The 25640-nt window shown below is 39.5% G+C and overlaps 12 protein-coding genes across 12 annotated transcripts; 8 read left to right on the top strand and 4 right to left on the bottom strand. All coding sequences in view use genetic code 12, as the record gives it.

Annotated features, from left to right (window-relative positions):
• Positions 1–747: 747 nt before the first annotated feature.
• Positions 748–2712, bottom strand: I9W82_002368 (uncharacterized protein; the record flags this gene model as incomplete). Its single annotated transcript, XM_067691215.1, has 1 exon — positions 748–2712. One exon carries the CDS (start codon positions 2710–2712, stop codon positions 748–750), a length of 1965 nt encoding a protein of 654 aa, XP_067549603.1.
• Positions 2713–3344: 632 nt separating this feature from the next.
• Positions 3345–3827, top strand: I9W82_002367 (guanine nucleotide exchange factor; the record flags this gene model as incomplete). The annotated part of the gene is made up of 1 exon (XM_067691214.1): positions 3345–3827. The coding sequence occupies one exon, from the start codon at positions 3345–3347 to the stop codon at positions 3825–3827; it is 483 nt and encodes a 160-aa protein (XP_067549602.1).
• A 323-nt stretch (positions 3828–4150) lies between these two features.
• I9W82_002366 (uncharacterized protein) lies at positions 4151–4759 on the top strand (the record flags this gene model as incomplete). Its single annotated transcript, XM_067691213.1, has 1 exon — positions 4151–4759. The coding sequence occupies one exon, from the start codon at positions 4151–4153 to the stop codon at positions 4757–4759; it is 609 nt and encodes a 202-aa protein (XP_067549601.1).
• A 1070-nt stretch (positions 4760–5829) lies between these two features.
• On the top strand, positions 5830–7944 carry I9W82_002365 (GMC family oxidoreductase; the record flags this gene model as incomplete). Its single annotated transcript, XM_067691212.1, has 1 exon — positions 5830–7944. One exon carries the CDS (start codon positions 5830–5832, stop codon positions 7942–7944), a length of 2115 nt encoding a protein of 704 aa, XP_067549600.1.
• A 729-nt stretch (positions 7945–8673) lies between these two features.
• I9W82_002364 (uncharacterized protein) lies at positions 8674–15641 on the top strand (the record flags this gene model as incomplete). Its single annotated transcript, XM_067691211.1, has 3 exons — positions 8674–10784; positions 11072–13076; positions 13557–15641. 3 exons carry the CDS (start codon positions 8674–8676, stop codon positions 15639–15641), a joined length of 6201 nt encoding a protein of 2066 aa, XP_067549599.1.
• Positions 15642–15715: 74 nt separating this feature from the next.
• I9W82_002363 (uncharacterized protein) lies at positions 15716–17014 on the bottom strand (the record flags this gene model as incomplete). Its single annotated transcript, XM_067691210.1, has 1 exon — positions 15716–17014. One exon carries the CDS (start codon positions 17012–17014, stop codon positions 15716–15718), a length of 1299 nt encoding a protein of 432 aa, XP_067549598.1.
• A 242-nt stretch (positions 17015–17256) lies between these two features.
• Positions 17257–17979, bottom strand: I9W82_002362 (uncharacterized protein; the record flags this gene model as incomplete). Its single annotated transcript, XM_067691209.1, has 1 exon — positions 17257–17979. The coding sequence occupies one exon, from the start codon at positions 17977–17979 to the stop codon at positions 17257–17259; it is 723 nt and encodes a 240-aa protein (XP_067549597.1).
• Positions 17980–18316: 337 nt separating this feature from the next.
• I9W82_002361 (3-hydroxyanthranilate 3,4-dioxygenase) lies at positions 18317–18826 on the top strand (the record flags this gene model as incomplete). The annotated part of the gene is made up of 1 exon (XM_067691208.1): positions 18317–18826. One exon carries the CDS (start codon positions 18317–18319, stop codon positions 18824–18826), a length of 510 nt encoding a protein of 169 aa, XP_067549596.1.
• Positions 18827–18927: 101 nt separating this feature from the next.
• Positions 18928–19587, bottom strand: I9W82_002360 (uncharacterized protein; the record flags this gene model as incomplete). Its single annotated transcript, XM_067691207.1, has 1 exon — positions 18928–19587. One exon carries the CDS (start codon positions 19585–19587, stop codon positions 18928–18930), a length of 660 nt encoding a protein of 219 aa, XP_067549595.1.
• A 117-nt stretch (positions 19588–19704) lies between these two features.
• I9W82_002359 (uncharacterized protein) lies at positions 19705–20559 on the top strand (the record flags this gene model as incomplete). The annotated part of the gene is made up of 1 exon (XM_067691205.1): positions 19705–20559. One exon carries the CDS (start codon positions 19705–19707, stop codon positions 20557–20559), a length of 855 nt encoding a protein of 284 aa, XP_067549594.1.
• A 1019-nt stretch (positions 20560–21578) lies between these two features.
• Positions 21579–22439, top strand: I9W82_002358 (mitochondrial 2-oxodicarboxylate carrier; the record flags this gene model as incomplete). The annotated part of the gene is made up of 1 exon (XM_067691204.1): positions 21579–22439. The coding sequence occupies one exon, from the start codon at positions 21579–21581 to the stop codon at positions 22437–22439; it is 861 nt and encodes a 286-aa protein (XP_067549593.1).
• Positions 22440–22859: 420 nt separating this feature from the next.
• On the top strand, positions 22860–25622 carry STE13 (Ste13p; the record flags this gene model as incomplete). The annotated part of the gene is made up of 1 exon (XM_067691203.1): positions 22860–25622. The coding sequence occupies one exon, from the start codon at positions 22860–22862 to the stop codon at positions 25620–25622; it is 2763 nt and encodes a 920-aa protein (XP_067549592.1).
• Positions 25623–25640: the final 18 nt, after the last annotated feature.

Genomic DNA, 25640 nt, shown 5'->3' with positions numbered 1-25640 from the left:
ATTTATTATTGTGTGTCTTGCTTTAAAAATAATCACCACACCACACATAAATAACAAAACTACACTAAAAGCTAATTTATAAACCACCCACAATCATATGAACTACCCATCTACGGGACTATAAATAACAAGGCTCTAACATATACCGTGGTATATACACAATTATATACACAATTATATAACATGCTGTATGTAGATCAATTCTCTTTGTATTTCAATGCAAACTTATTTCTTAGCAGTTGCATCACAAGAAAACCTTATTGAAAGATCAAAAGAAAAATCTTTGTGACAGTTGAAAAAATAGAGGTTCTCTAGATACACTGTAATGGCACTATGTACATGTCCTTCATAATCTAGTTTTATCATCATTGTTTCAGCGCCCTCTATTGCCTGTACCTAACGGGTGTGACTTTCCAGAAAAGCCGGTGACTTTATAAATAGACGCACTCAATTACACTTATATGCAGTACGCTTGAATTAACCCAAACGAGGCTTAAGTCTCGTCAGACTTCTTGAACTACAAAAGCAGTGGTACCTTCATTCCCTCTGTGTCGCCTCCCCCCCCCAAAGATATCCAATCCAGGTTAGAATAGGTGCTTACGAGTCGAAAAGAATCAATCAAGAAAAAATTGCATAAGTTATAATACATACAGAATACATAATCAATAACATAATGGTACCTTCAGCAGCCGTTTCAACTCTTGCGATTCCCAGAGAATTGAGGCAAAAAACAAACCTTTACAGCTCTTACTCTTTCGGTCCAGATGGCACACGTTGTCTTAGGCTTGAGCATTCGTCATTTTTTTGGTTTATGTTGCCCAAATCTACTTCTCTTTCGATTTGTAAAACCGGCTCATCTGGCAGACGGCAGGTATCATGTTCATTTTCTGAGTCAGGATTCATAACCTTTAATGTTGATCTTCGTTTACTGCTGACCAACACTTGCACATCCATCTTATCGTCAATTGATGTAACTTCCGAATTGGACTCGTTATGTGGTCCAGGAACATCTTTGGTGAGCTCTCCATTTCCTTGCTCCTCGTCATCAGCATCGTCACCAGTTAAATGCTCCGTTTTTGTCAACCGTAAACTCTTGAGTTTTGTATGCTCGTTTTTAGGTATAGGACTAGTTGGTGGGGTCTGAGAAAAGCTGAAGGATTTCTTCAAGTTGCGCACCGACTTATGCACAAATGGGTTGCTTGGATCCAAACTAGGTCGCATACTTCCTATTTCGGACATTTCATCTTCATGATGGTCTCCACTTGTATTACTCTCTTCATCATCGACTGTCTGTAATGTCTCGTTTGAAGCAAGATAGCTATTTCTCAACCTAGTTCTGTCAAAGTCCTGCCTCTTTTTCAACCAAGAATCTATCGACGCAGCACCACTCAACGTTGAATTAGAATCATTATCATGTACAAACAAAGGAGTTAGATGTTGATTTCCTGCACTGAAGGAAGCCGGTGGGTCCACGTAGTCAAATTTATAGTCGATTTCATTATACGTAGCGTTATCCTCCTGGGTCTGTGATTTCTTTCGTTTGTACATGTAGAAAAACACTAGTATTCCTGTAATCAAGGAAACAAAGAATATCGGTAGTACTGTTCCCAATATGATCTTTTCTTTATTGCTGGAAGTGCTTTTTGAATCGGTGGTATCAGTTGTGGATTCTAGAGGCTTGGTGTTATCTTTGACGTTGCTAACTGGTTCAAACGTGTCAGCATCATACAAATTAATTTGATATCCTTGACTCACCATACGTTTATCTTTTAAATCTGTGGTTGAATTAATGACAACCAATGTCGAAAATAAAGTGGCAGCTCCCAACACTTCATCTATCTGGAAATGATCTGCTTCCGTTGTATTCCATGTCCAATCGTTACTAGTCATTTGCAACTTGGCATACTTTGGGGTGCTTTCGTTACCGTCAAGGTCACCACCAATCATCAACACCTCGTCAACGCGAAAGTCGCTATAGATGGTTTCAGAATTTGCGATAGGCTTGAATAGTGGGAGTGTCAACGGAAATGTTCTCGAATTTATGGTTGTATCATCCGCCTTGCCAACTTGCTTAAATGACCACCCTGAATTGAAATCCCATGTCGCTAGTTGATACATATTTAACCATCCACTATTCAGTTCACCTCCAATAATTAATTGTGACTGAACATTTGGAGCAAGGATATTTGAAGCACCATAAAACGGTTGTGGTTTAGTTGAGGTAGTGATATTACTAACTTGTCCAGATGTTATATTGACCGATACCAATCTACTAGTTGATTCATTTGTCTGCCCACATAGTCCTCCGTAAATGTAGATTAAGTCAGCCGTCTCGCTGTTGGTCAAGATGGTCGAATATTGGTAGAATGATGAATCAACCACCTTGTCAAAATCCAACTCGACATTATTATCCCACGAATCTTGATTAAATTTCACAATTGCAAAGCTTCCGTCACCACAAACGTCACTTTCCAAGCTCGAATTGCTCTTCTTTAGTCCATACAACTCATCATTCAAGATAAACAAGGTTGAATTACTTGGTGGAGGAGTCAATGTTGTCACTTGTTGATTATTCTGTAAATTGTTTGCATCGGTGAACAGTCCATTTAAGTCAAATCTTAGCAGTAGTAGGTCATTGTTTTTCAAATGGAGGTACACAATTCCTTGGTTGTAGGAGTACAAGCTGTTCCAGTTTCTGTTCAGTCTAGACATGAGTGAGATGATAGTGGTGGTACACGACAGAAACTATGGGGGGGGGGGCAATAAAATTGATACGGTGGTTTTCACTGAACACAATGTCTTGCAGATTCACAATACTCACCGCTTTTTTTCCTTCACTCTTGTGTTCTTTTAATGAAGCATCCATCAATTTTAATTTTCGTAAGTTGAGAGATCTTTTGTTTACAATTTGCCCATTTTGGGAAATCTTGCAAACCACATCAAGTTGCAGCCAATACAAAGCGTCCAAGCAAGCTTTTCGTGAGACGGTGTGTAATAGCTTCTTCAAAGCAGTAACCTCCCTTAAAGTGAATGCTTGTCAAAGAAGTAACCTGCTCTAAAGTGGATGTTTGTCTATCCTGCGACTGGCCGAAGTTTGGAGCAAGGTCTAGAAAAGAAAAAATTCTAGCCACGAACTTTAAAGAGTAACTAAGTACCAAACCCAACCAGCCAACATGCTTTATGGAGATTGACTCATTACTTCAATGTCGATTGAGTCCTCGCCGCTCTTCATTAGGTTCTTGTACTGGGTAGTGGTTAACTCATGTACTAGTTTCGGAAAAAGTTTAAGGCGAGAAAAATAAAGTTTTCACTGGAATACATTATTCCCCAATATCACCGAAGAGATGACTCTTAAATCCAGAGATGAAATCGACTTAGGGCAAGCTTTGTCCTCAAAGACACCAATAATACTACGCTGCTCTTTTGCTAACTGTCAAGCCCGTATCATCTCGTGCTCATCGGCCACCCCATCAGCTGACATTGACAATGCCCCATCTTGTGTTGTTATAGAATCGTACCATTCGAACCCGTCGGACCCAAAACCAAGCTCCTTGTCCACTAAGTTTTATTGTATTAATGATGTATGGGACTTTGATAATATTGGCGTAAGCAAACCTTCAGAAATACTACCTGAGCCAATAATAGTTGGCACACAAAGTCATGAAGGAGAACAAGAAAAGATTGATGTTGAACGATTGTTGATTTGTAGTGAATGTGATCGTGGTCCTTTAGGCTTTGCTGGAATTGTTGTTGGTGATGAAAGGGATCACCGAAATCTCAGATACTTTTTGAGCCAGGACAGTGTCTTGTATGATGTTGAAAGTTGAAGAGTAAAGGTAATGACTCATGACTTGGCGTTTTTTTGACCTTTTGGGGATCTACATGGGGTGGTTTATAGATAAAGGGGGATATTATATTTGATACGTAATATCGACTTATAAATTGAGACATCTTCGTGTACTTTATCCCTATTCAAGCGTATGTATTTGAGTTGTAATGCCAACTTAGAACATCTGAAAGGAGGTCACCTTCAGTCACCTCATAACTTGCTTACCTTCTTATGTCTTTTGTTGATGACACCATTTCTTAATTTTTTGCAACACATTTTTCAAGAATTCACACACGGTGTACAACAACCGACCACAAAGAAATGGCACCTAAAAAGACTGTATCGCATGAGGAAAAGCTCAAGATATTACACTCCTGGTTTCAATCGAGCCATGACTTTTACACGTTGAAGGAAATTGAACAAAAAGCAAGCAAAGCTTGTAAGATCCCTGGGATGCAAGTCAAGGAATTGGTATCTAACTTGGTCGATGAAGGACTAATTCAACAGGAGAAAAGTGGAACAACAAATTTATATTGGTCGTTCACTTACACTGATATGATGAGCAAAATAGAAAAGGCCAAGCGCTTGAAGCACGATTTGGAAACCAAGAGAAAGTTTCGTGATCAGTTACAACACGAATTGGAAGTATTACAGACTGAAAGAAGTGCCGATGTAGTCCCCGAGAGATCAAGTCAGCTTAAAGAGCTAAATGAGTTATATGCTGAAGTTGACCAGTTATCGGAGCAAAATAAACAACTTCAACAGTATCAAGAAGTTGAAAAGTTGAAAGCAGGTATTGAGTTTTTTGCTGATCTGATCGAAATAATGATCTCGTGGCTATCTAATCAGTCAGGTGTACAAGGTTCTGAGCTTAAGAAAGAGATGGGTATTCCTTTAGATTTAGATAATTATGACTTAAAGCCGATGTGATATGCATGCACGAATCGGACTTAACTGGTTAGGAACTTCGTTAAATACACAAAAAGAGAAGCAAATTGAGTTGTGATCAACGTGATATCCACTTGTACAAGGTTTCTGTGCGTTCTGCTGGAAGAGAAGACTGAACTGATGGTCATTGATTGAATAGGTTTGTTATATAGTCAGTTTGCAAAAGACTAACTTCTTCTCTCGCAATGCAAGTTTCACCTATGTAGCCACCTTTCTTGCTTGTAAATTTTCTCTCACAACCCAGTTTCGTCCTATCGCCCACAAGTCTGAATGTTACTATCCGATCCTGAAAATGATCTTTCCTAAATGAATAATATGTATAGAGGGGGGAATGGGTCTTTTTCTTTAAGTCATAAAGTCATACGATTTGTTAATCTCCGATTTGAAAACATACATTTGATTATCTTGCTTTTGTGTCAGCCCAACATCGAGGTACATGTGAATAATGAAAACTAAATGTCCCATTAAGTAATAACTCTTCCTACCTTTTTGATTAGCTTTAAAATTTGTTTACGAAAAAGAGCATGTGGTAATTGAATGAAATAATCAACTGATATAAAGAAAATAAAGCATCACGTGTCATCTTATTTTAAACTCCGTCACAATAAAAAAGTTTATCCACAGTCCCTTTTTTTTTTTTTGCATGTGACAGAAGTTGTGAATCGCACCCCCCCTATTTTTCAAATACCTACAACGGTTTAAGAACAAGTTTGTAGTGCCCGATCGAGTAGGTTGTAAGCTCTGTAGGGTTTGCTGGTATCAAATTAATAAATAATGTGCTACTAGTAGGTCCACCGTTCCTTTAAATATTATCCGGCACTTACATTGAGTGTGTTGGGGAAAATAAAAGGTACGATGAAAAATTAATTTCAAATGCGGATATACAAACAACACAATAGCATATAAATCCTCAACTATCCGCACTTGCTTTTATTTTTACCCCACGTTTTTGCTACAATTTCACTTATTCTTCACTCATCAACAACAACCAAAACCTTTAACTTGTTTTACCCCTTTACTATAACTAATCAATAAATCCCAATCTTATCGTCATGACATCGTTTTTACCTGATGTTGCGGAACCAAAACATGTTGAAATATTTGCTGCCCTCTCGGATGGTATTATTCATGATACTTCGCCTGCTTTGATTAAAGAAGTTGTTGGCGACACTTTGACAGATGCAGAAATTGATGAATACGCCAAAACATTCAACAGACCATCCCAAATACCTGCGTTTAAGGACAAAATTTTGGAAGCTATTAATACAAACACTACTGAGGCTTCACGTTTATTTATTGTTTTGATGACCGTCTTGGACTCGAGAATTCTTGCTCCAACGTTGACTAACTCAATGACTTTGGTCAAGGATATGACTTTGAAAGAACGTGAGCTGTTGATAGCTTCTTGGCGTGATTCCCCAATAACAGCAAAGAGAAGACTTTTTAGGATGGTGCATGCGCTTACCTTGAACACGTTGGCTTTGGTTGCTTCAGATCTACACAATAAGGCTATTCATTATCCTGAAAGAGAAACAAAAGACAAACCTTACGAAGGCTTTGAGGCTGATCCATTTAGGTATGACATGATGCCAAAGCCAGATATCGATGGGGCAGAATTGTTCTTGACCGATATTGACGTTATAATTATTGGATCTGGCGCAGGTGCTGGTGTGGTTGCTCACACTTTGGCCAACGATGGTTACAAGAGCTTGGTTTTGGAGAAGGGAAAGTACTTTGCACCATCCGAATTCAATTTCACAGACAGAGAAGGTCTTGGAAACCTTTACCAAGGCGGGGGCTTACTTACATCCACAAGTCAGGAAATCTTTGTTTTAGCAGGATCTGCCTTTGGAGGTGGTACTACAGTCAACTGGTCTGCATGTTTAAGAACTCCTTTTAAAGTGAGAAAGGAATGGTATGACGATTACGGTTTGGATTTTGCAGCAACTGACTCATACGACAAATGTCAAGATTATGTTTGGCAGCAAATGGGTGCTTCAACTGAAGGAATCAAACACTCCTTAGCCAATGAAATTGTTGTTGAAGGTGGAAAAAAATTGGGCTACGCTAGTAAGGAGATTGACCAAAACTCAGGAGGTCACATTGGACACCCGTGTGGATTCTGTTACAAAGGTTGTAAGCATGGTATTAAACAAGGGTCTGCTGTCAATTGGTTTAGAGCTGCTGCTGCAACAGGTTCCAAATTTATGGATCAGGTAAGGGTGCTCCAAGTCTTACACAACAAAGGTGTTGCAACTGGTGTCTTGTGTCAAGATGAAGTTACTGGAAAAAAATTCAAGATTACAGGTCCAAAGAAATTTGTTGTTGCTGGTGGTTCGTTGAATACCCCTGTTGTTTTGCAAAACTCGGGTTTCAAGAACAAACATATCGGTAAAAACTTGACTTTGCACCCAGTCACCACTGTCTTTGGTGACTTTGGTCCTAAAGTTAATGCTGATCATTTCGATAACTCAATCATGACATCTGTTTGTACCCAAGTTGATGACTTGGATGGAAAAGCACATGGAGCCAAGATCGAAACTATTTTGAACACGCCATTCATTCAAGGTGCTCTTTTACCATGGAGAGGAAGTGATGAAATGAGAAAAGATTTATTACGTTACAACCACATGTGTGCAATGTTGTTGATTACTCGTGATACATCAACTGGTTCAGTTTCTGGTGATCCACAGAGACCTGAAGCATTAAACGTTGACTACAATGTCAGCAAGTTTGACAGAAATGCTCTTTTGCAAGCGTTCCTCATTACTGCTGATATGTTGTATATTGAAGGAGCACAACGAATTTTGAGCCCACAGTCATGGGTTCCAATTTTTGAGTCAAAAGTGCCAAAGAGTGAAAGATCCATTACTGACAAGGATTACGTGGAATGGAGAGCAAAGGTTGCCAAGATCCCATTCGATAGCTACGGAACACCATATGGATCAGCTCATCAAATGTCCAGTTGTAGAATGTCAGGCAAAGGTCCAAAGTATGGCGCTTGTGACACCAAAGGAAAGCTCTTTGAAGCTTCAAACATTTACATCGCGGATGCTAGCTGTATGCCAACTGCTTCTGGTGCAAATCCAATGATTTCTACCATGACAATAGCAAGATATGTTGCTCTTGGCTTGTGTAAGGACTTGAAGACTAAGGCCAAATTGTAGGTTTAATGAAAAAATTTTGTTTACTGTTGAAACACCGTAGAAATACTGTATGAAGGAAAGCAAAGGCAAGGCCCTCTTATGCTTGAGTTCGTTCGAGCGGCCATTTTTTGAAATGAGGGCTGTTGCGCTTTTTGTTTTCTCTCCTTGTTATGTTACCTACAGAATGGAAAACTGTCATTTTCATCAAAACTAACCTCCTTGGTTCCTAGTATAACTAGATTTAATAGATCGAGCTTTTCAATACTAATCCTTCTTTGTTTGGTAAGGAACGGGCATTAAAGTAATTTAAATCCGTCTTTCAGTACTCGTACCACTTAAATTCCATCAAACGTTCGTTTTCTGAGTGTCTTCATGATGAAAAACATGACTGTCTTTTCTTTTGACTTGTGTAACCTGTTTTCCGCCACTTTTTGTTCTATCTTTTTGTTTTTTTTTTTTTTTTTTTTGCAAAGCGGAGTTCATATCTAGCGGAGCTATCTCAATTTCCAGCACACGCGGAGATACATTATAAGATACGAATAAAGCAGATTTAATCCCCACCATGTGTTGTCATATGATCTCGAATGAAATATGTGTGCGGAGTTACACCGTGGAGCTGAAGATGTGGGGTTGGGGAGCGTTTTCAATGCTCAATAGAAATCTCCTTGATGCTGCCGTAATACTTAAATATGGACGTCTTTGCCTCAAGTTCGAGCTATATTTGAAAACATTTACATATCAAAAGCAATCATGACCACCTCAGCACCTCCGCTTGCTGAGCCAAAACATATTGAAGTGTTCGCTGCCCTTTCAGATGGAGTGCTTCACGACACGCCAGTTAGTGTTATCAAGGAAGTGGTTGGTGACAAATTAACGGATGAGGAGATTGTTGAATATTCAAAGGCCTTCAATAGACCCTCGCAGATTCCTGGTTTCAAGGAGAAACTTTTAGCTGTGATGAACAACAACACCACTACTGCTACTGGTCAATTTATCACTTTGATGTATATGTTGGATTCAAAAGCATTTGCACCGCTCTTCACAAACTCGTTGACTTTGATTAGAGACATGACTTTAGACCAGCGGGAACAGTTGATGAAATCATTTAGAGACTCACCCATATTTGTAAAAAGGGTATTGTTTAAAACGGTTGTTGCATTGACACTCAATACAGTTGTAATGTTGGCAAATGAGCTACACAACAAGGCTATTGGGTACCCAGGAAGAGAATTGCGTGAGAAAGCGTATGAATCCTTTGAGGCTGACCCTTTCAGATATGATATGATGTCTAAACCGAAATATGATGGCGCAGAGTTACATTTGACCGATATTGACGTTTTGATTATTGGATCCGGTGCTGGAGCTGGAGTAGTTGCTCATACCTTGGCAAATGATGGTTACAAAAGCTTAGTATTGGAGAAGGGAAAGTACTTTTCACCATCCGAATTCAATTTTACAGATGCTGAAGGGTATGATAAGCTCTATCAAGCACATGGTTCAATGGCAACAACAAACCTGCAAATTGCAATACTAGCGGGGTCTAACTTTGGAGGAGGTACTACAGTTAATTGGTCTGCTAGTTTCAAAACCCCATTTAAAGTTAGAAAAGAGTGGTATGATGATTACGGGTTAGGCTTTGCCGCTACTGACTCATACGACAAATGCTTAGATTATGTCTTTAAACAGATGGGTGTTTCTACTAAAGGTATTAAGCACTCTTTTGGTAACCAAGTTATAATGGACGGTATTAAAGAGTTGGGTTATTCTGGAAAAGAGATTGACCAAAACTCGGGTGGGCATCCTGCTCATTCTTGTGGGTCATGTTACAAAGGATGTAAGCATGGTATCAAACAAGGTGCCGTGGTGAATTGGTTTAGAGCTGCTGCTGCGACTGGTTCCAAATTCATGGATCAAGTTAGGGTCGTCAAGATTTTACACAAGAATGGTGTTGCGACTAGTCTTTTGTGCCAAGATGAAACAACTGGTATAAAGTTTAAAATTTCAGGACCAAAGAAGTTTGTTGTTGCTGGTGGCTCTTTAAATACACCTGTGATTTTGCAAAATTCTGGTTTCAAGAATAAGAACATTGGGAAGAACTTGAAGTTACACCCCGGTCTTGGATTAATTGGTGATTTTGGAGCAAACGTTACTGCGGAACATCATCACAATTCCATTATGACAGCAGTTTGCACCCAAGTGGATGATTTGGATGGAAAAGCTCATGGATGCAAAATTGAAACTTTTTTGAATGCGCCATTCTTTCAAGCTAGTGCTATACCATGGAAGAATAGCAATCAAATTCGTAAGGAATTGTTACGGTACAACCAATTGTGTGGTATGGCGCTTATTGCTCGTGACACTTCAACTGGTTCAGTTCGTGGTGATCCACAAAGACCTGAAGCTTTGTACGTTGATTACACTGTCAACAAATTTGATAGGTATGCTCTTTTGCAAGCATTACTTGTCACTGCTGACATTTTATACATTGAAGGTGCTGAGAGAATATTGAGTCCTCAATCAACGGTTCCTATTTTTGAATCGAAAGTTCCTAAGAGTTCTAGGTCTATCACTGACAAAGATTACGTTGCTTGGAGAGAAACAGCTGCTAAAACACCACTTGATTCTCATGGTACCATGTTTGCATCTGCTCATCAAATGTCCAGCTGCAGAATGTCGGGTAAGGGTCCAAAGTACGGTGCTTGTGACACCAAAGGCAAACTCTTTGAAGCTTCAAACATTTACATCGCTGATGCTAGTTGTATGCCAACTGCTTCTGGAGTTAATCCAATGGTAACGACAATGGGTTTAGCAAGACACGTTGGACTTAGCTTATGTAGTGACTTGAGGACAAAGGCAAGATTGTAAGTCTAACAAACGATTCTTTAATATTATACTATTTGTGATTACACTGGCCACTTTTTTTGTAGCACGTAAAGTATCTTAAATCCGGTGGGGTAGAGATATAGAAAAATTTGTGGAGTATCGCAAAGCTTATCACATGGAATGCGGAGGAACACAAAAATTTCATTTCTGCCGTTCCGTTCAAGTGACCATATAAAAAAAGATGGACTTGCCATCAAACTTAGGTCTAGAATGCTTGAATGCAGACAGCCATGACCTCTAAAACACCTCCACTTGCAGAGCCCAGACATGTTGATGTATTTGCCGCGCTTGCAGATGGGATAATTCATGATACACCAATCGATATAATCAAGTGCATTGTCGGTGACTCTTTGACTGATGAGGAGATTGATGAATATGCGAGAACATTTAGCAGGCCCTCGCAGGTTCCAGGCTTCAAGGAAAGGATTTTAAGTGTCGTAAACAACAACACCACAGCTGCTACTGGAAAATTTATCTCTTTGATGAATATGTTGGACTCAAATACATTTGCACCACTCTTCACTAACTCATGGACCTCAATTAGAGACATGACTTTGGATGAGCGGGAACAGTTGATGAAAATGTTTAGAGATTCACCTGTATTTGTTAAAAGAGTAGTGTTTAAGACAGTGTTTACATTGACACTTAATACAATGATGATATTAGGAAATGAATTACACAATAAGGCCATCCATTACCCAGGAAGGGAATTACGAGAAGAAGCATATGAGGGTTTTAAGCCTGATCCGTTCAGATATGATATGTTGGCAAAGCCGGAATTCGAAGGAGCGGAATTGCATTTGACAGATATTGAGGTTTTGATTATCGGGTCTGGCGCAGGTGCTGGTGTAGTTGCTCATACCTTGGCAAATGATGGTTACAAAAGCTTAGTATTGGAGAAAGGAAAATACTTTGCACCATCCGAATTCAATTTTACAGACAAAGAGGGGTTGGAGGAACTTTACCAATCACATGGTACGTTAGCATCAACAAACCTGCAAATCTCAATTCTTTCTGGATCCAACTTTGGAGGAGGTACTACAGTGAATTGGTCTGCTAGTTTCAAAACCCCATTCAAAGTTAGGAAAGAGTGGTATGATGATTACGGGTTGGAATTTGCCGCTACTGACACATACGACAAGTGCTTAGACTATGTCTTTAAGCAGATGGGTGCATCCACTAAAGGAATCAAACACTCTTTTGGTAACCAAATTTTGAAGGAAGGTTGTGAAGGGTTGGGTTATTCTGGAAAAGAGATTGACCAAAACACAGGTGGTCATCCTGCTCATTCTTGCGGATTTTGTTATTTGGGTTGCAAACATGGTATCAAGCAGGGGTCTGCTGTGAATTGGTTTAGAGCTGCTGCTGCAACAGGTTCCAAATTTATGGACCAAGTTAGGGTCATCAAAATTTTACACAAGAATGGTGTTGCAACTGGTCTTTTGTGCCAAGATGAAACAACTGGTACAAAGTTTAGAATTTCTGGACCAAAGAAATTTGTTGTTGCAGGTGGCTCTTTAAATACACCTGTTATTTTGCAAAATTCTGGTTTCAAGAATAAGAACATTGGCAAGAACTTAAAGTTACATCCTGCTATTACAACATTTGGTGATTTTGGTCCAAATGTTCAAGCAGATCACCATAAGGACTCTATAATGACTGCAGTTTGCACCCAGGTCGATGACTTAGATGGAAAAGCTCACGGTGCTAAAATTGAAACAGTTTTAAATGTGCCGTTTATTCATGCTCCATCCTTGCCATGGAAAAGTAGCAATCAAATTCGTGAGGAATTGTTACGTTACAACCTGTTGTGTGGTATGGTAATCATTGCTCGTGATACTTCAACAGGTTCAGTTCGTGGTGATCCGGAAAGACCAGAGTCATTGTATATTGACTATAGTGTCAACAATTTCGACAAGAATGTTCTTTTGCAAGCAATACTTGTCACTGCTGATATTTTGTATATTGAAGGTGCTGAGAGAATATTAAGTCCTCAAGTATGGATTCCAATTTTTGAGTCGAAAGTGCCAAAGAGCGCAAGATCTATTACTGACAAAGATTACGTTGCTTGGAGAGAATTGGTTGCCAAATCACCACTTGACAGTTATGGTACTACATTTGGCTCAGCTCATCAAATGTCCAGTTGTAGAATGTCGGGTAAGGGTCCAAAGTATGGCGCTTGTGACACCAATGGCAAACTCTTTGAAGCTTCAAACATTTACATCGCTGATGCTAGTTGTATGCCAACTGCTTCTGGAGTTAATCCAATGGTGACGACAATGGGTTTAGCAAGACACGTTGGACTTAGCTTGTGTGCTGATTTGAAAGAAAAGGCTAGGCTTTAGAGGCAATCTAAGCTGTTATTTTTGTATACTGGTTAATAAAACCCGCTCTTTAAAAAATTGGTTCGTTTCTCTTGTTAGAAGCCACAATAACAATGAAAGTGTTGGATTCACGGCGTTTCTTTGTTTACCCCTTGCATCTATTGTAAACGCCGAATTCCGCATCTAATAATAGTAAATCTTTTGTTTTGTGTTACCAGGCCATTGTATTTTTTTTGCAATTGAGGAGAACAAAGAGATTTGGGGATAATAACAATAGCTTGAGTATTCAGGAGGGAGGGGCTTTAGAAAGATAAGTGGTTTACTACCCCAGTATATAAGTGTAGCGAGATTTCCTTGTTGTAAATAACCTCGTAGTTATTAAACTAAGCTCGTAAAATGTCGTCCTTCCTTTAAGATACTGCCAAGCCAGCTCATGTTGACGTATTTGCTGCCCTCTCAGATGGGATTATTCACGAAACATCGGCAACCCTTGTCAAGGAGGTTGTTCGTGATAACTTGACAGATGAAGAGGTAGTTGAATACGTTAAAAGGTTCAACAGACCATCGCAAACTCCTGGTTTCAAAGAAAGAATATTGTCTACAATTAATAGTGGAACTATCGAATCTACACGTATGTTTGTGGTGTTGATGCAAATCTTAAATTCCAAGTTTTTTGCCCCAGTGTTGACAAACTCTTTGACCTTAGTTAAAGATATGACATTGAAGGAGCGCGAGCAATTGTTGGCAGCTTGGCGTGATTCTCCCATCCCAATGAAGCGACAACTCTTCCGCATAATTCTGTCCTCAACCCTAAACGTTATGGTTATCTTAGGAAATGAATTGCACTATAAAGCTATTCAATATCCCGGGAAGGAATTGAAGACTAAAGCTTATCCCGATTTTGAGCTAGACCCGTTTCGTTACGATATGATGTCGAGACCTGAATGTGAAGATGCAGAAATTTTCTTACCCGATATTGACGTTGCTATCATTGGCTCTGGGGCTGGTGCGGGTGTTGTTGCGCATACATTGGCTAATGAAGGTTACAAAAGTTTGGTTTTGGAGAAGGGGAAGTACTATTCGCCGTCAGAGTTTAACTTCACCGATAAGGAAGGCGTTGACTCTCTCTATCAAAATAAAGGGGTATTGTCTTCCAAAAACCTGCAAATTGTCGTGCTTGCTGGCTCGAATTTTGGAGGCGGAACTACTGTCAACTGGTTGGCATGTTTTAAAACACCCTTCAAAGTTAGAAAGGAATGGGATGATGATTATGGTTTGGACTTTGCAGCCACGGATTCTTATGATCAATGTCAAGACTACGTTTGGAAACAGATTGGAGCCACCACCAAGGGAATCAAACATTCTTTGTCCAATAAGGTCCTCATGGAAGGAGGGGCTAAATTAGGGTACACTTGTAAGGAAGTAGACCAAAATATTGGCGGTCATGCAGCACATTCATGTGGGTTTTGTTACTTGGGCTGTAAGTTTGGTATCAAACAAGGATCTGCTGTCAATTGGTTTAGAGCTGCTGCTGCAACTGGTTCCAAGTTCATGGATCAGGTGAGGGTGCTCCAAGTCTTACACAACAGAGGTGTTGCAACTGGAGTTTTATGTCAAGATGAAGTCACTGGAAGAAAATTCAGGATTACAGGTCCAAAGAAATTTGTAGTTGCTGGTGGCTCATTGAATACTCCCCAGGTTTTACGCAACTCAGGTTTCAATAACAAGCACATTGGACAAAATTTGAAATTGCACCCAGCAACGGCGATATTTGGTGATTTTGGGCCCAACGTTCAAGCAAATTTTTTTGAAAACTCGATCATGACTGCTGTATGTACAGAAGCTGAAGATATGGATGGAAAAGCACATGGAGCAAAAATTGAGACGTTATTAAGCACACCATTCCTTCACGCATCTCTAATCCCCTGGAGAGGCAGTGACAATATAAGACAAGAGATGTTGCGTTGTAACCATATGTGCTCTTTGTTATTACTTGCGAGAGACACATCTACTGGTAGTGTTTCGGCTGATCCAAGCAGGCCTGATGCCATTTCCATCGACTACAAAATTAACAAATACGACAAGGGTTCCCTTTTGCAAGCTCTCCTTCTCGCAGCCGATATCTTATATATTGAAGGAGCACAACGAATTTTGAGCCCACAGCCTTGGGTTCCAATTTTTGAATCGAAAATCCCCAAGAGTTCAAGGTCTATCACTGATAAGGATTACGTTAGTTGGAGAAAAACAGTTGGTCAAATACCTCTAGATGACTTTGGTGTCCCTTACGGTACAGCCCATCAAATGTCAACGTGCAGAATGTCAGGAAAAGGTCCAGAATATGGTGCGTGTGACACAAGGGGCAAATTGTTTGAAGCTTCAAACATTTACATTGCAGACGCAAGCTGTATGCCAACTGCTTGTGGAGTGAACCCGATGGTTTCCACCTTGACTTTGGCCAGACACGTTGCACTCGAGTTGTGTGAAGACCTCGAAGCCAAGGTTAAATTGTAAATCTTTTCTATTCGGACAAAATATACAACTTTTTTTTAATTAAGAATTATGTATATATCCACTACGTAACCTACTCAACGAAACCCTTGCTGGTTGTAGAAGCCGGTTTGCTGTGGTTGTCCGTATCCTACAAATTGATTTTGAGGAGCCTGACCGAATCCAGTGAATTGCGGCTGCTGCTGTTGCTGTTGTGGCTGTGGTGGTTGCACATATCCTGGTTGAACCATACCTGTCTGTTGTATTGGCTGTGCTGACCCATTTTGAGGTGGAAAATACAGCTGCGTTTGTTGGCCAACTTGTGATAAAGGAGACGCAAATGTAGGTTGGTTATACAAAGACATAATACTCTGTTTATTAGTTTGTTGGGCAGCCAACTGAGGGTTTGTCATGCTCATCAATTGCTGCTGATGTTGTGGGTTGTTTGGATCCAAATACTCTTGTCCATTTGAATCCACGTAGGATACTTGGCCTGTTATGGGATCAGTGTACTGGTAAATTTGAGGCGTAGTAGCTTGTACCCCAGTTGGCATAGATGATGCTGTTGCCGATCCAACAGCAGACCCAGGGTTGCTCCACCAGTCAGAATTAGATGAAACAGGACCCGATGACGTCGTCGTCGTCGTTTGTGCTTGCGTCGTGGATGGACGTGGTCTCGATGGCAATCCTGGTGCAATTTCCTCCTTTGCTGGATTGATTTTAGCGTCTTGCTTATATATGTCTATAGCCAACTCAACGTCACCATTTGCTAGTAATAAACTTTCCAACGCAGCATCCCTATCTTGATATCCAAAGCTTCGCATTTGATTCTGTTGTAATTGAAATTGACTATACTCATACGTTGTTAATTTTCGATGTGTCAACTTTGGCAATTGTGGTATACTCCTTGTACTATTTGATCTCAGCCTAGCCGAGTGTCGAGAATGACTATCTTCGTTGCTGTATTTACTCATTCTGTCCTCCTCATCAAATTCGGAGGGGTCAACATCGTCGTCACGGAACTTGCCCAATATATACTTATCTCTGAGATATTGTTCGACTGCGCCTACATCATCATCTCCATCAAACGGGAAAGGAATTCTCTTGGGATTCCATCTTTTCTTGGCCCGAGCATTCCCCACCCTTTTCAAATTGCCAAGTTGGTGCTCTGACCAAGTATCCAAAGTTAACGATTTGACTTTGGATATTTTATAATGAGGTGGGCCAAGAATACGTCTGTGAGCTGAAGCGCATCGACCACAAAGAAATATTCCCAAATTGTACGACGCCCATGTTGGATACTCTGCACCACATTCACCACATCTATTGTCGTTGCCTCTACTGTTGACAATATCTAATAATTGCCTTTCTATATTCTTTTGGTGCCTCTTTGACATTCTTTTAGATGAGATATGGTATTAAATAAGTGGTCTGATATTAAGTGACTCTCTTGGATTTGGCTGCTGTAAGTTCGAAAACAAAAAAAAAAAAATTAGAAAATTGGGCAAAAGCCTCTCTTGAATCTGGCTAGTTCGGTAAATTTTTTCTACTGAATAGAGTCGACAAAAGTTGCACAAAATTCACATGGATCAAAACTTTAAATCTAGACTTTACACACGCAATTGCAACTTTTATAGTTCTATACAAGAGAAAGAGAGGTTGATTTCATCTCAAACGAATTTCGTATCGTCAACTCATCAACAGTGACTTCGAGGTCTTTAGTGAAGTCGCTGACGTTGATAGTGCTGAGCTTATGATTGATTTTGTCAACCTCTTCATTCGATATGCTACTTCTAATAACGTATCCAGTCGCAATTGATACATGCATAGGATCCTCTAGTAGTTCTGGAAATTGCAATTGAGCACCGCATTCCTCTGCGGATTTAGTGCAACACTCTACCAAAGAAGAAAGGTACCGTGAAGCATCAGGAGTTTGTTTTATTCTGAGCGTGCAAAATAGCGTATCCTTTAGCGGGCTCGTACCGATGCGGATAAAATCTTCAAATTGAAAGCGGATTGATTCCTTTGATTTGTTGAGGATCTTTGATAAAGGAGACGAAGGCACTGTTCTATTGGATAGTAAACTGGTTGGAGGTTTTATCTGTGCTATTTGCTCACGTACATGATCCACGTACTGTTGTTCAACTGCTTCCTTCATATGCAAAGTAGGATAGATTGTAATATGATGCTTCTCCACCCGATAAGGGTCCTTGTTCGGTACGACGAATCTGTAATTTTTTGATAAAGTGGGTGATTGTGATACTACATACTTAACTGCCTTGTCAAGTTGAGATAATGTTGTTATTGGTGGATTCCACGGTATTGCAGTGAATATCGTTGACACTTTCGACCCCGAACGCATGTTTTGATATTGTTGCAGAAAGATTTGTATTGGGGGTGGAGAATGTACAGCAGGTGATGCGTTTGCAGATAGTTTTTCGTTAAGTTTCTCACTTTCTAAGTGTTCTTCCTCGTTGTCTGAATCTGATGTATAGTTTTGAATTAGATCCATCCCCAGCAGGGTTCTTCTTCTCTTCCTCAAAGAGAAATCTGGTAGCAGTTTTTTTGTGATAAAATTTCTTGATACTTCCTTTCCGTATCGGATGACTTATATGCGCACTTGCTGAAATTTTTCAACCCTTACTCGTATCCGTTCCGCCCCCACACAGAACTCCAGCCACTGTACAACATATAGTCCAATGCTCTCAGCTCCAATTAACATTCATAAATGGGTGAAGGAGAATGAGGATAAGTTGAGACCTCCAGTAAACAACTTTTGCTTGCACAGGGGAGGTTTCACAGTTATGATTGTTGGTGGACCCAATGAAAGAAATGATTATCATATCAACCAAACTCCAGAATACTTTTATCAGCACAAAGGGACAATGTGCTTGAAGGTTGTTGACGAAGGAAAATTCAGAGACATTATTATTAATGAAGGTGACTCTTTTTTGTTGCCACCAAATGTACCCCACAATCCCGTTCGTTACGAAAACACTATTGGTATAGTTGTTGAACAAGATCGTCCAAAGGGAGTTAATGATGCGGCTAGATGGTACTGTAGTAAATGCGAAGAGATTGTACACCAAAATGACTTTTACTTGACTGATTTGGGGACCCAGATTAAGGAGGCCATTGTTGCTTTTGATTCGGATTTGGATGCTAGAACATGTAGTAATTGCGGGCATGTAAACTCTTCAAAAAGATAGTTGAAAAGTTTGCATAGTTATGTTGCCTACGATTCGAATAAGGTTCGGTTTCGGTGTTTATAGTCTATATTCTAATCTAAATCTAATTACACGTTTAATAGCTAGGTTAACTTCTCCTTCATATAAAACTTTTCACCCTTGTCAAAAGCCCAATCAACAACGTGCTCAACTGGCTCGTCGAAAACATATGGCAACAAAGGAACAATACCTAATCCAACTGCAACTGGACCATACGATCTTAATGCCTTGTTGCCAGAGTTTTTGAAAAAGTAGGAGGAATAACGAACAGCACTGTGTATAGTAAATGCAGGCAAACCCATGGAAGCAACACTCTGGAAAATGCCTCGCTTCAAAGCACTCAATCTCCAATCAGTGTCAACTAAGCTATGGGTCTGTTTGAATGTTTCTGCGGCAATTGGGTCTGGCGTTGGCTCTTGATCCCATGGTTTCAACCCTGGAGTATATCTTCCTTCACTTTTCATCTTTGTTATCCAAGAAGCATACGAGACATCACCAATTATGTAAAGCCAAGAAACAGCATACCCAGACTTAACCAAATAAGGGTGTGCAACTGGTCTAAATGATTCTCCAATATCAGATGTATAAGCCACATATCTGTGAGATGCTAACAAAATAGTTCTAAGTCTATTGGCGTATGCTGCATATCTTAATCCTGATTCTTGATCGGTTATAGAGTCATCTTCCACCGATCCTTTCACTTTAGAAACGGTATTATTGAGATCTGACCCTGTTGATGACATGTTTCTTGGTTTGGTGGCGAAAAGGTTGAAGTTTGCTACTTGTGTATAACGAGAGAGAAAAATTAAAAGGCAAACGGAACAAACAAAAAGTGGTGAACCTTTTTCCTCCACAACTAAATGAGACTCGAACTTGTCATAAGATTCACTAACGCTCTATCATCTACGGAGCAGATTCCCGATCTAACGATTCCAATCAGTATAAACTTTGACAAAGATGATGTCAATAAGTTGATCAATACGACGTGGTTAAAAGCATCAATCAGGGGCAAATTACCACAGTGCTCAACTAAGCGTTTGAAATTGATCTACAGCGGACGAGTATTAAATGAAAAGACTGATTTTCTAAAAGAAGTTTTCAAACCACGGATGGCATCCTTGTCTGACAATGATTCGATATACGTTCACTGTGTTGTTAGTGAAGAATTGACGAGACAACAACTCGAGGAAGAGAGCAAGCTAGATAACAGACCACAAGAAGTTACCACTACCCCTAATGTGATTGGTTTTGATCGTCTTTTACAGCAAGGATTTTCTAGGGAGGATGTGAATGATTTGAGGCGGCAGTTTTACCAAATATATGGTCAAGGTTCTGCCAATACGAGCAGTGAAATAGCAGATTTGGAGGAAGATGAAGCCAGACAACGGAATTTACGCCAGTTGGAAGAAAGGTGGATTGAATCTACTTCAAATAACGATGCGATTGAACAGGGTGGAACGACGAGCAATAGTGCGCCACCTGCAGGGCCTGAACCTGGGGACCAAGTACCGCCTCAAACGCCCTTGGATACTGATGAGACAAGAGTTAATGAAGACTTGCTACTCGGGTTCTGCCTTGGCGTATTTCTTGGTGTCGTAGCGATAGTGTTTCTTTTAGTTGATGACACAGTATTCAACAAGAGACAAAAGATGGCAATTATAGCGGGTCTAACCATCAATTTTTCGTTGGCATTGGTAAGAGGTTTATGGTTGTGATTTGAGTAGAGGAAACGTAGTTTTTATATAATTTGAAATGTTTGATCTACCAGCCCTCACTGAATTCGTTCAATCCAATTTCAGTGAAAGGGCATTAAGATGATCGTTTGTGTAGATTTTAATCTCGCCAGAAGCTTGACGCTCGCCAACTCGTAAGGATATAAAAGAACAGACAAGCAACACGGTTAAAGCTTTGGCTGCCGCACAAAGAAGAAGAAGAAGAAAGGAAGATGAGATGGATTTTTTTTTTTCTGCGATGGTGAAAATTTTATACTGAGAGAGAAAATGCAAAAACGACAGCACAAAACGCGTTTATTCCAAAGGATCAGGCTCTGGCCGAAACCACTTCGGAGAGGAAAAAAAAATTGGCACTTTAAAAGGTATCCATTGCCTTTGTTTTGGCCTGCGTGGTCACTTTGGACGGATAGATGCAATTCTCTAAAGCGAAATTTCAACATGTCACGTGATTTGGCGAAGTGGGGTAGAAATTCGTCGAAATATTCAAACAAGTAAAGGATATTGGACCCTTGGGGCAGGGCATGACATTTCACGCGGGAATTAATACACTGATAGGTCTACTATTCTTCAAGTAAACAGAAAAGTAAGAAGATATAAATAGTACGGAATAACTAGGAACCGAATCTTCACCCCGCTTTCACTGACACCAATAATAATTTTTGTATTTGTATTTGTATTTGTATTGCACTGTTGTAATTTTGTGTAGTGCGATTTAATTATCGGCTGACTGATTCCTTGTTTCCATCAACAATTCACCACAAATTGACATTTTTATCAAATGAAAATTTAAAGCAAAAAAAAACCAATAATTGTACACCCTTTTCTAGTCAATTTCTTTAAGTGATCCGTTATTTAACCACTTTCAAAAGATATCACCAATTTGTACTTTTTGTTTGCTAAAACAATCACCCCCCTCAATTGGAGTGTTTTTCAGTCTACTTTTTCCTCAACCCAAGCAAGTTAAATTTTCACATACATATTTATTTAGTTAAAGCTTTACAATGGCAGAACCTTCACCATTACCATTCATTTACCAGTTTGCATCTGGTGCAATTGCAGGAGTCTCTGAGATTCTTGTTATGTATCCATTGGATGTCGTCAAAACTAGACAACAATTGGATTCCACAAATGCCACTAAAGGTACTATCAACTGTCTTAGAACAATTGTTAGAGAAGAAGGTTTTTCACGTTTATACAAAGGTATTACTGCCCCTATTTTGATGGAAGCTCCAAAGAGAGCAACCAAATTCGCTGCTAATGACGAATGGGGGAAATTTTACAAGAATTTCTTTGGTGTATCAGCAATGACTCAATCTTTAGCTATTCTTACAGGTGCTACTGCTGGTGCCACTGAATCATTTGTTGTCGTTCCATTCGAATTGGTCAAGATTAGATTGCAGGACAAAACCACTAAATTCAATGGTATGGGCGAGGTGATCAAAGATATCATCCAAAAGAATGGTATTTTAGGATTGTACAAAGGTCTTGAGCTGACAATGTGGAGACACATTTGGTGGAATGCTGGTTACTTTGGTTGCATTCATCAAGTCAAATCATTAATGCCTAAACCAAAGGACAACAAGCAAAAGATTTTGTTTGACTTGACATCAGGTACCATTGGAGGTACTTTTGGTACTGTTTTGAACACGCCTTTTGATGTTGTCAAATCCAGAATCCAAGCCGGTTCCTCGAGATATAGATGGACTTACCCTTCCTTGGCTATTGTGTATAAAGAAGAAGGATTTGCTGCATTGTACAAAGGTTTTATTCCAAAAGTTTTGAGATTAGGTCCAGGTGGTGGTATTTTGTTGGTTGTCTTCACTGCATGTATGGACTTTTTCAGAAAGTTTCACGACAAATAGAACCTTGTTTATATAAGATAACGAAATCAAACAAAGCTTTAAGCAATAGTACTCTTTCAATCCCTTGACTCTTTGATAAAATCGCGCGAACACAGTACTTGCCTCTTTAGGAAGCCAAAGGGCATTCCTCTAAAACTTTGTCAGTACTTGCTGAAACTTCTAATTGTCGAAAAGATACAGCAGACTGCGACTGCCTGGTAATACTAGTTTGAGAGGAACTAAGTTGTAGTAGACATAGAGCTCTATAATTTACTCTTTCTGAACACGAGGAACCCAAAAAATAAAGCACAGCGAAAAATCATTCTGCAACATTAAATTACACGAGGCGTTAGCGTTTTCCATCTACATATACACATCTACCTTTTATAAATTAGCCATTGTTAATCCTAATACCCGCAAGAGGTATCTACTACACACACGATGTATTCGCCACTCAATTCTGGTGAAAGTATAGAACAATATGAAATGGTCGATCAAAGCCATCGAAGATCGAATTCTGATCAAGCTGCTTTCGAAAATGATGGTTCCCCTTCTAAACTGTCGATTGACTCGCGATCGTCAGACATGTTAGATGACATTGAAATATGTGCATTGAACACGGGAGATACAAAAGATGATTTCAATAATGACCCATTCTTTCAATCTATTCTACGAAGGTATCGAAAACAGAATTTTCCTTTAAAGTATTGCGGAGTTGCTGGGGTGGTGTGTTTTATTTTATGGATTGGTGGAATTATTGCCTATTCCCATCAAACCCCCTCACAACTAATATCGAACTCGAAATGGCAAACAAATGTCAACTTGGGAAGCCGAAACGTTACTCTTGCAAAATACGATTCACATCTGAAAAATCTCACATTTGATAATTGGAGAAATGGTGACTACATGACTTATGAAGAAGAAGTTCATTGGTTGAATGAAAATCAATCGCCAAAGGGTAAAGGTGGTGGCTATTATTTGACATCGACTCTGCACTCATACGATATTAAGCGAGCTAATGACGACTATAAAGCAGTCCTTCTACCGTCCAAAAAGTTTGCCTATCAGAATAATTTCTTCAATATTGAAGAAGTGATACTAAATCCATCAATTCCTGTGGACCATCTCAAAAACTTTCATCTTATTAAAACAGACACTTTGAAACAATGGAGACATCTGTCGTTTGCTTTGTATTGGGTTTACAATGCTCAGCTTGCAACATACACGCCTATTCAACCCCCAGTAAAGAACAAGAAGAGCACATCAAAGCTAAAAGGCTTGATTTTGGAGAAGTTACATTTTGCTGAGTTTTCTCCAAATGGCAAGCTTGTCTTGTTTGCATCTGAACATAATTTGTACATCCAAGACTTGTCAAATGATAAAGTGCAGCAAATTACTACAGATGGATCACATTACATATTCAATGGTAAGCCTGATTGGGTATATGAAGAGGAGGTAGTTGCAAGCGATCGTATGATATGGTGGTCTCCTGACTCGAAGCATGTTGTATTTACAAAGATTAACGATACTGGGGTCAACGAAGTTAACATTGATTACTATGTAAAGGAAAATACCGAGGTTGGTATGCAATACGATCAGTCCAGCCAGAAGAGATATCAGCAGGTGGATCAGTACCCAATCAAAACCTCGCTTTTATATCCCAAACCTGGGACTTTAAATCCATTAGTCTCGTTTTATGTGTATCATGTGGATGAGCAAAAACTTGAGGCTTTGCAGGACAAGGATGAGAGTTTGGGAAAGGATTTTGTGATGTATCAAGCTAGTTGGGTTGATGTTGATAATTTCTTGGTGAAAGAGACTGATCGCACAAGCAAAATACTTTCAAAAAAATTGTACTCCCTAGGTTCCCCCAATTTACTGTTGGTAGGTTCGGTTAACGTGATTGACTTGTATGGAGGTTGGGTTGGGAAGATGAAGCCAATCACTGCAATAAGTAGCTCATATGTGGATAATTATATCGTGGATGGAAAGAACTACCTAGCACTTTTTGATAAACCGAGTGACGTTGTACCACTGAAGATTTTAAACAAGTACCAGACAATTAGTGAAGCAATTTACGATCGGACTGAGAATTATCTTTATTTTCTCACTAATGAAAAAAGTGCCATGGATTCTCACTTGGTTGGATATGATTTATCAAATGACAAGTATACTGAGATTACAAGTTTGAGTGAAGATGGTTACTACGTAACTTCATTTTCAAAGAACGGAAGATTTTTGAGTCTTCAGTATGAAGGTCCAGATCAACCGTGGCAAAGGCTAATTGATATGGCTGACTTGCATGATTCCTTGGAAGATGCCGCCACCCTAAAAAGCGCACTTTCAAATCATCCAATGGTAAACCATTTCGATGTTTCAGAAAAACATTTTCAAGGCATTAACCTTCCAACAGTTATGCACAGACAAATCAAAATTTCAAAGTACGATATAGAATTATCAGTGAAAGAGATTTTGCCTCCCAATTTTGACCCAAATCGAAAATATTCACTATTAGTCCATGCATACGGTGGGCCAGGGTCGCAAAATGTATTGAAGAAATTTGACATTGATTTTTTAAAAGTAGCAAGTGCTGAGGCTAATGCTGTTGTACTCGTGATTGATCCAAGAGGAACAGGAGGAGTGGATTGGAAGTTTCAAGCATTCGCCAACAACAGAATTGGATATTGGGAGCCAAGGGATGTAAAGTTGGTTACTTCAGAGTACATGCTGGCAAACGGATTCATCAACAAGGATCGGGTGGCATTATGGGGATGGTCTTACGGTGGTTTCACCACTTTAAAAACGTTGGAATACGATAATGGACGGGTTTTCAAGTATGGAGTTGCTATTGCCCCAGTCACAAATTGGTTGTTTTACAACTCTATATACACGGAACGGTATATGAATCAGCCAAGTGAGAACCCCAACTATGAAAAGTACGCTAGAGTTCAAGAATTTGAAAATTTCAAAAATATACAAAGGCTCCTCCTTATGCATGGATCTGCTGATGACAATGTGCATTTGCAAAACACGATGTGGTTTATTGATCAGCTCAATTCTGCCAATGTTAAAAATTATGATCTCCATATTTTCCCTGACAGTAATCACAACATCGACTACCACAATGCAAATACACTTGTTTATGAAAAATTACTCACATGGTTGCAAGACGCGTTTAATGGCAGGTTTGATAATATGCTATAGATTAAAATGGAAAAAGCA

Source organism: Candida metapsilosis (assembly GCF_017655625.1).
Source record: "Candida metapsilosis strain BP57 chromosome Unknown scaffold2, whole genome shotgun sequence".
NCBI classification, from domain to species: Eukaryota; Fungi; Ascomycota; class Pichiomycetes; order Serinales; family Debaryomycetaceae; genus Lodderomyces; species Lodderomyces metapsilosis.
This window is presented reverse-complemented; position numbering and strand designations above follow the sequence as displayed.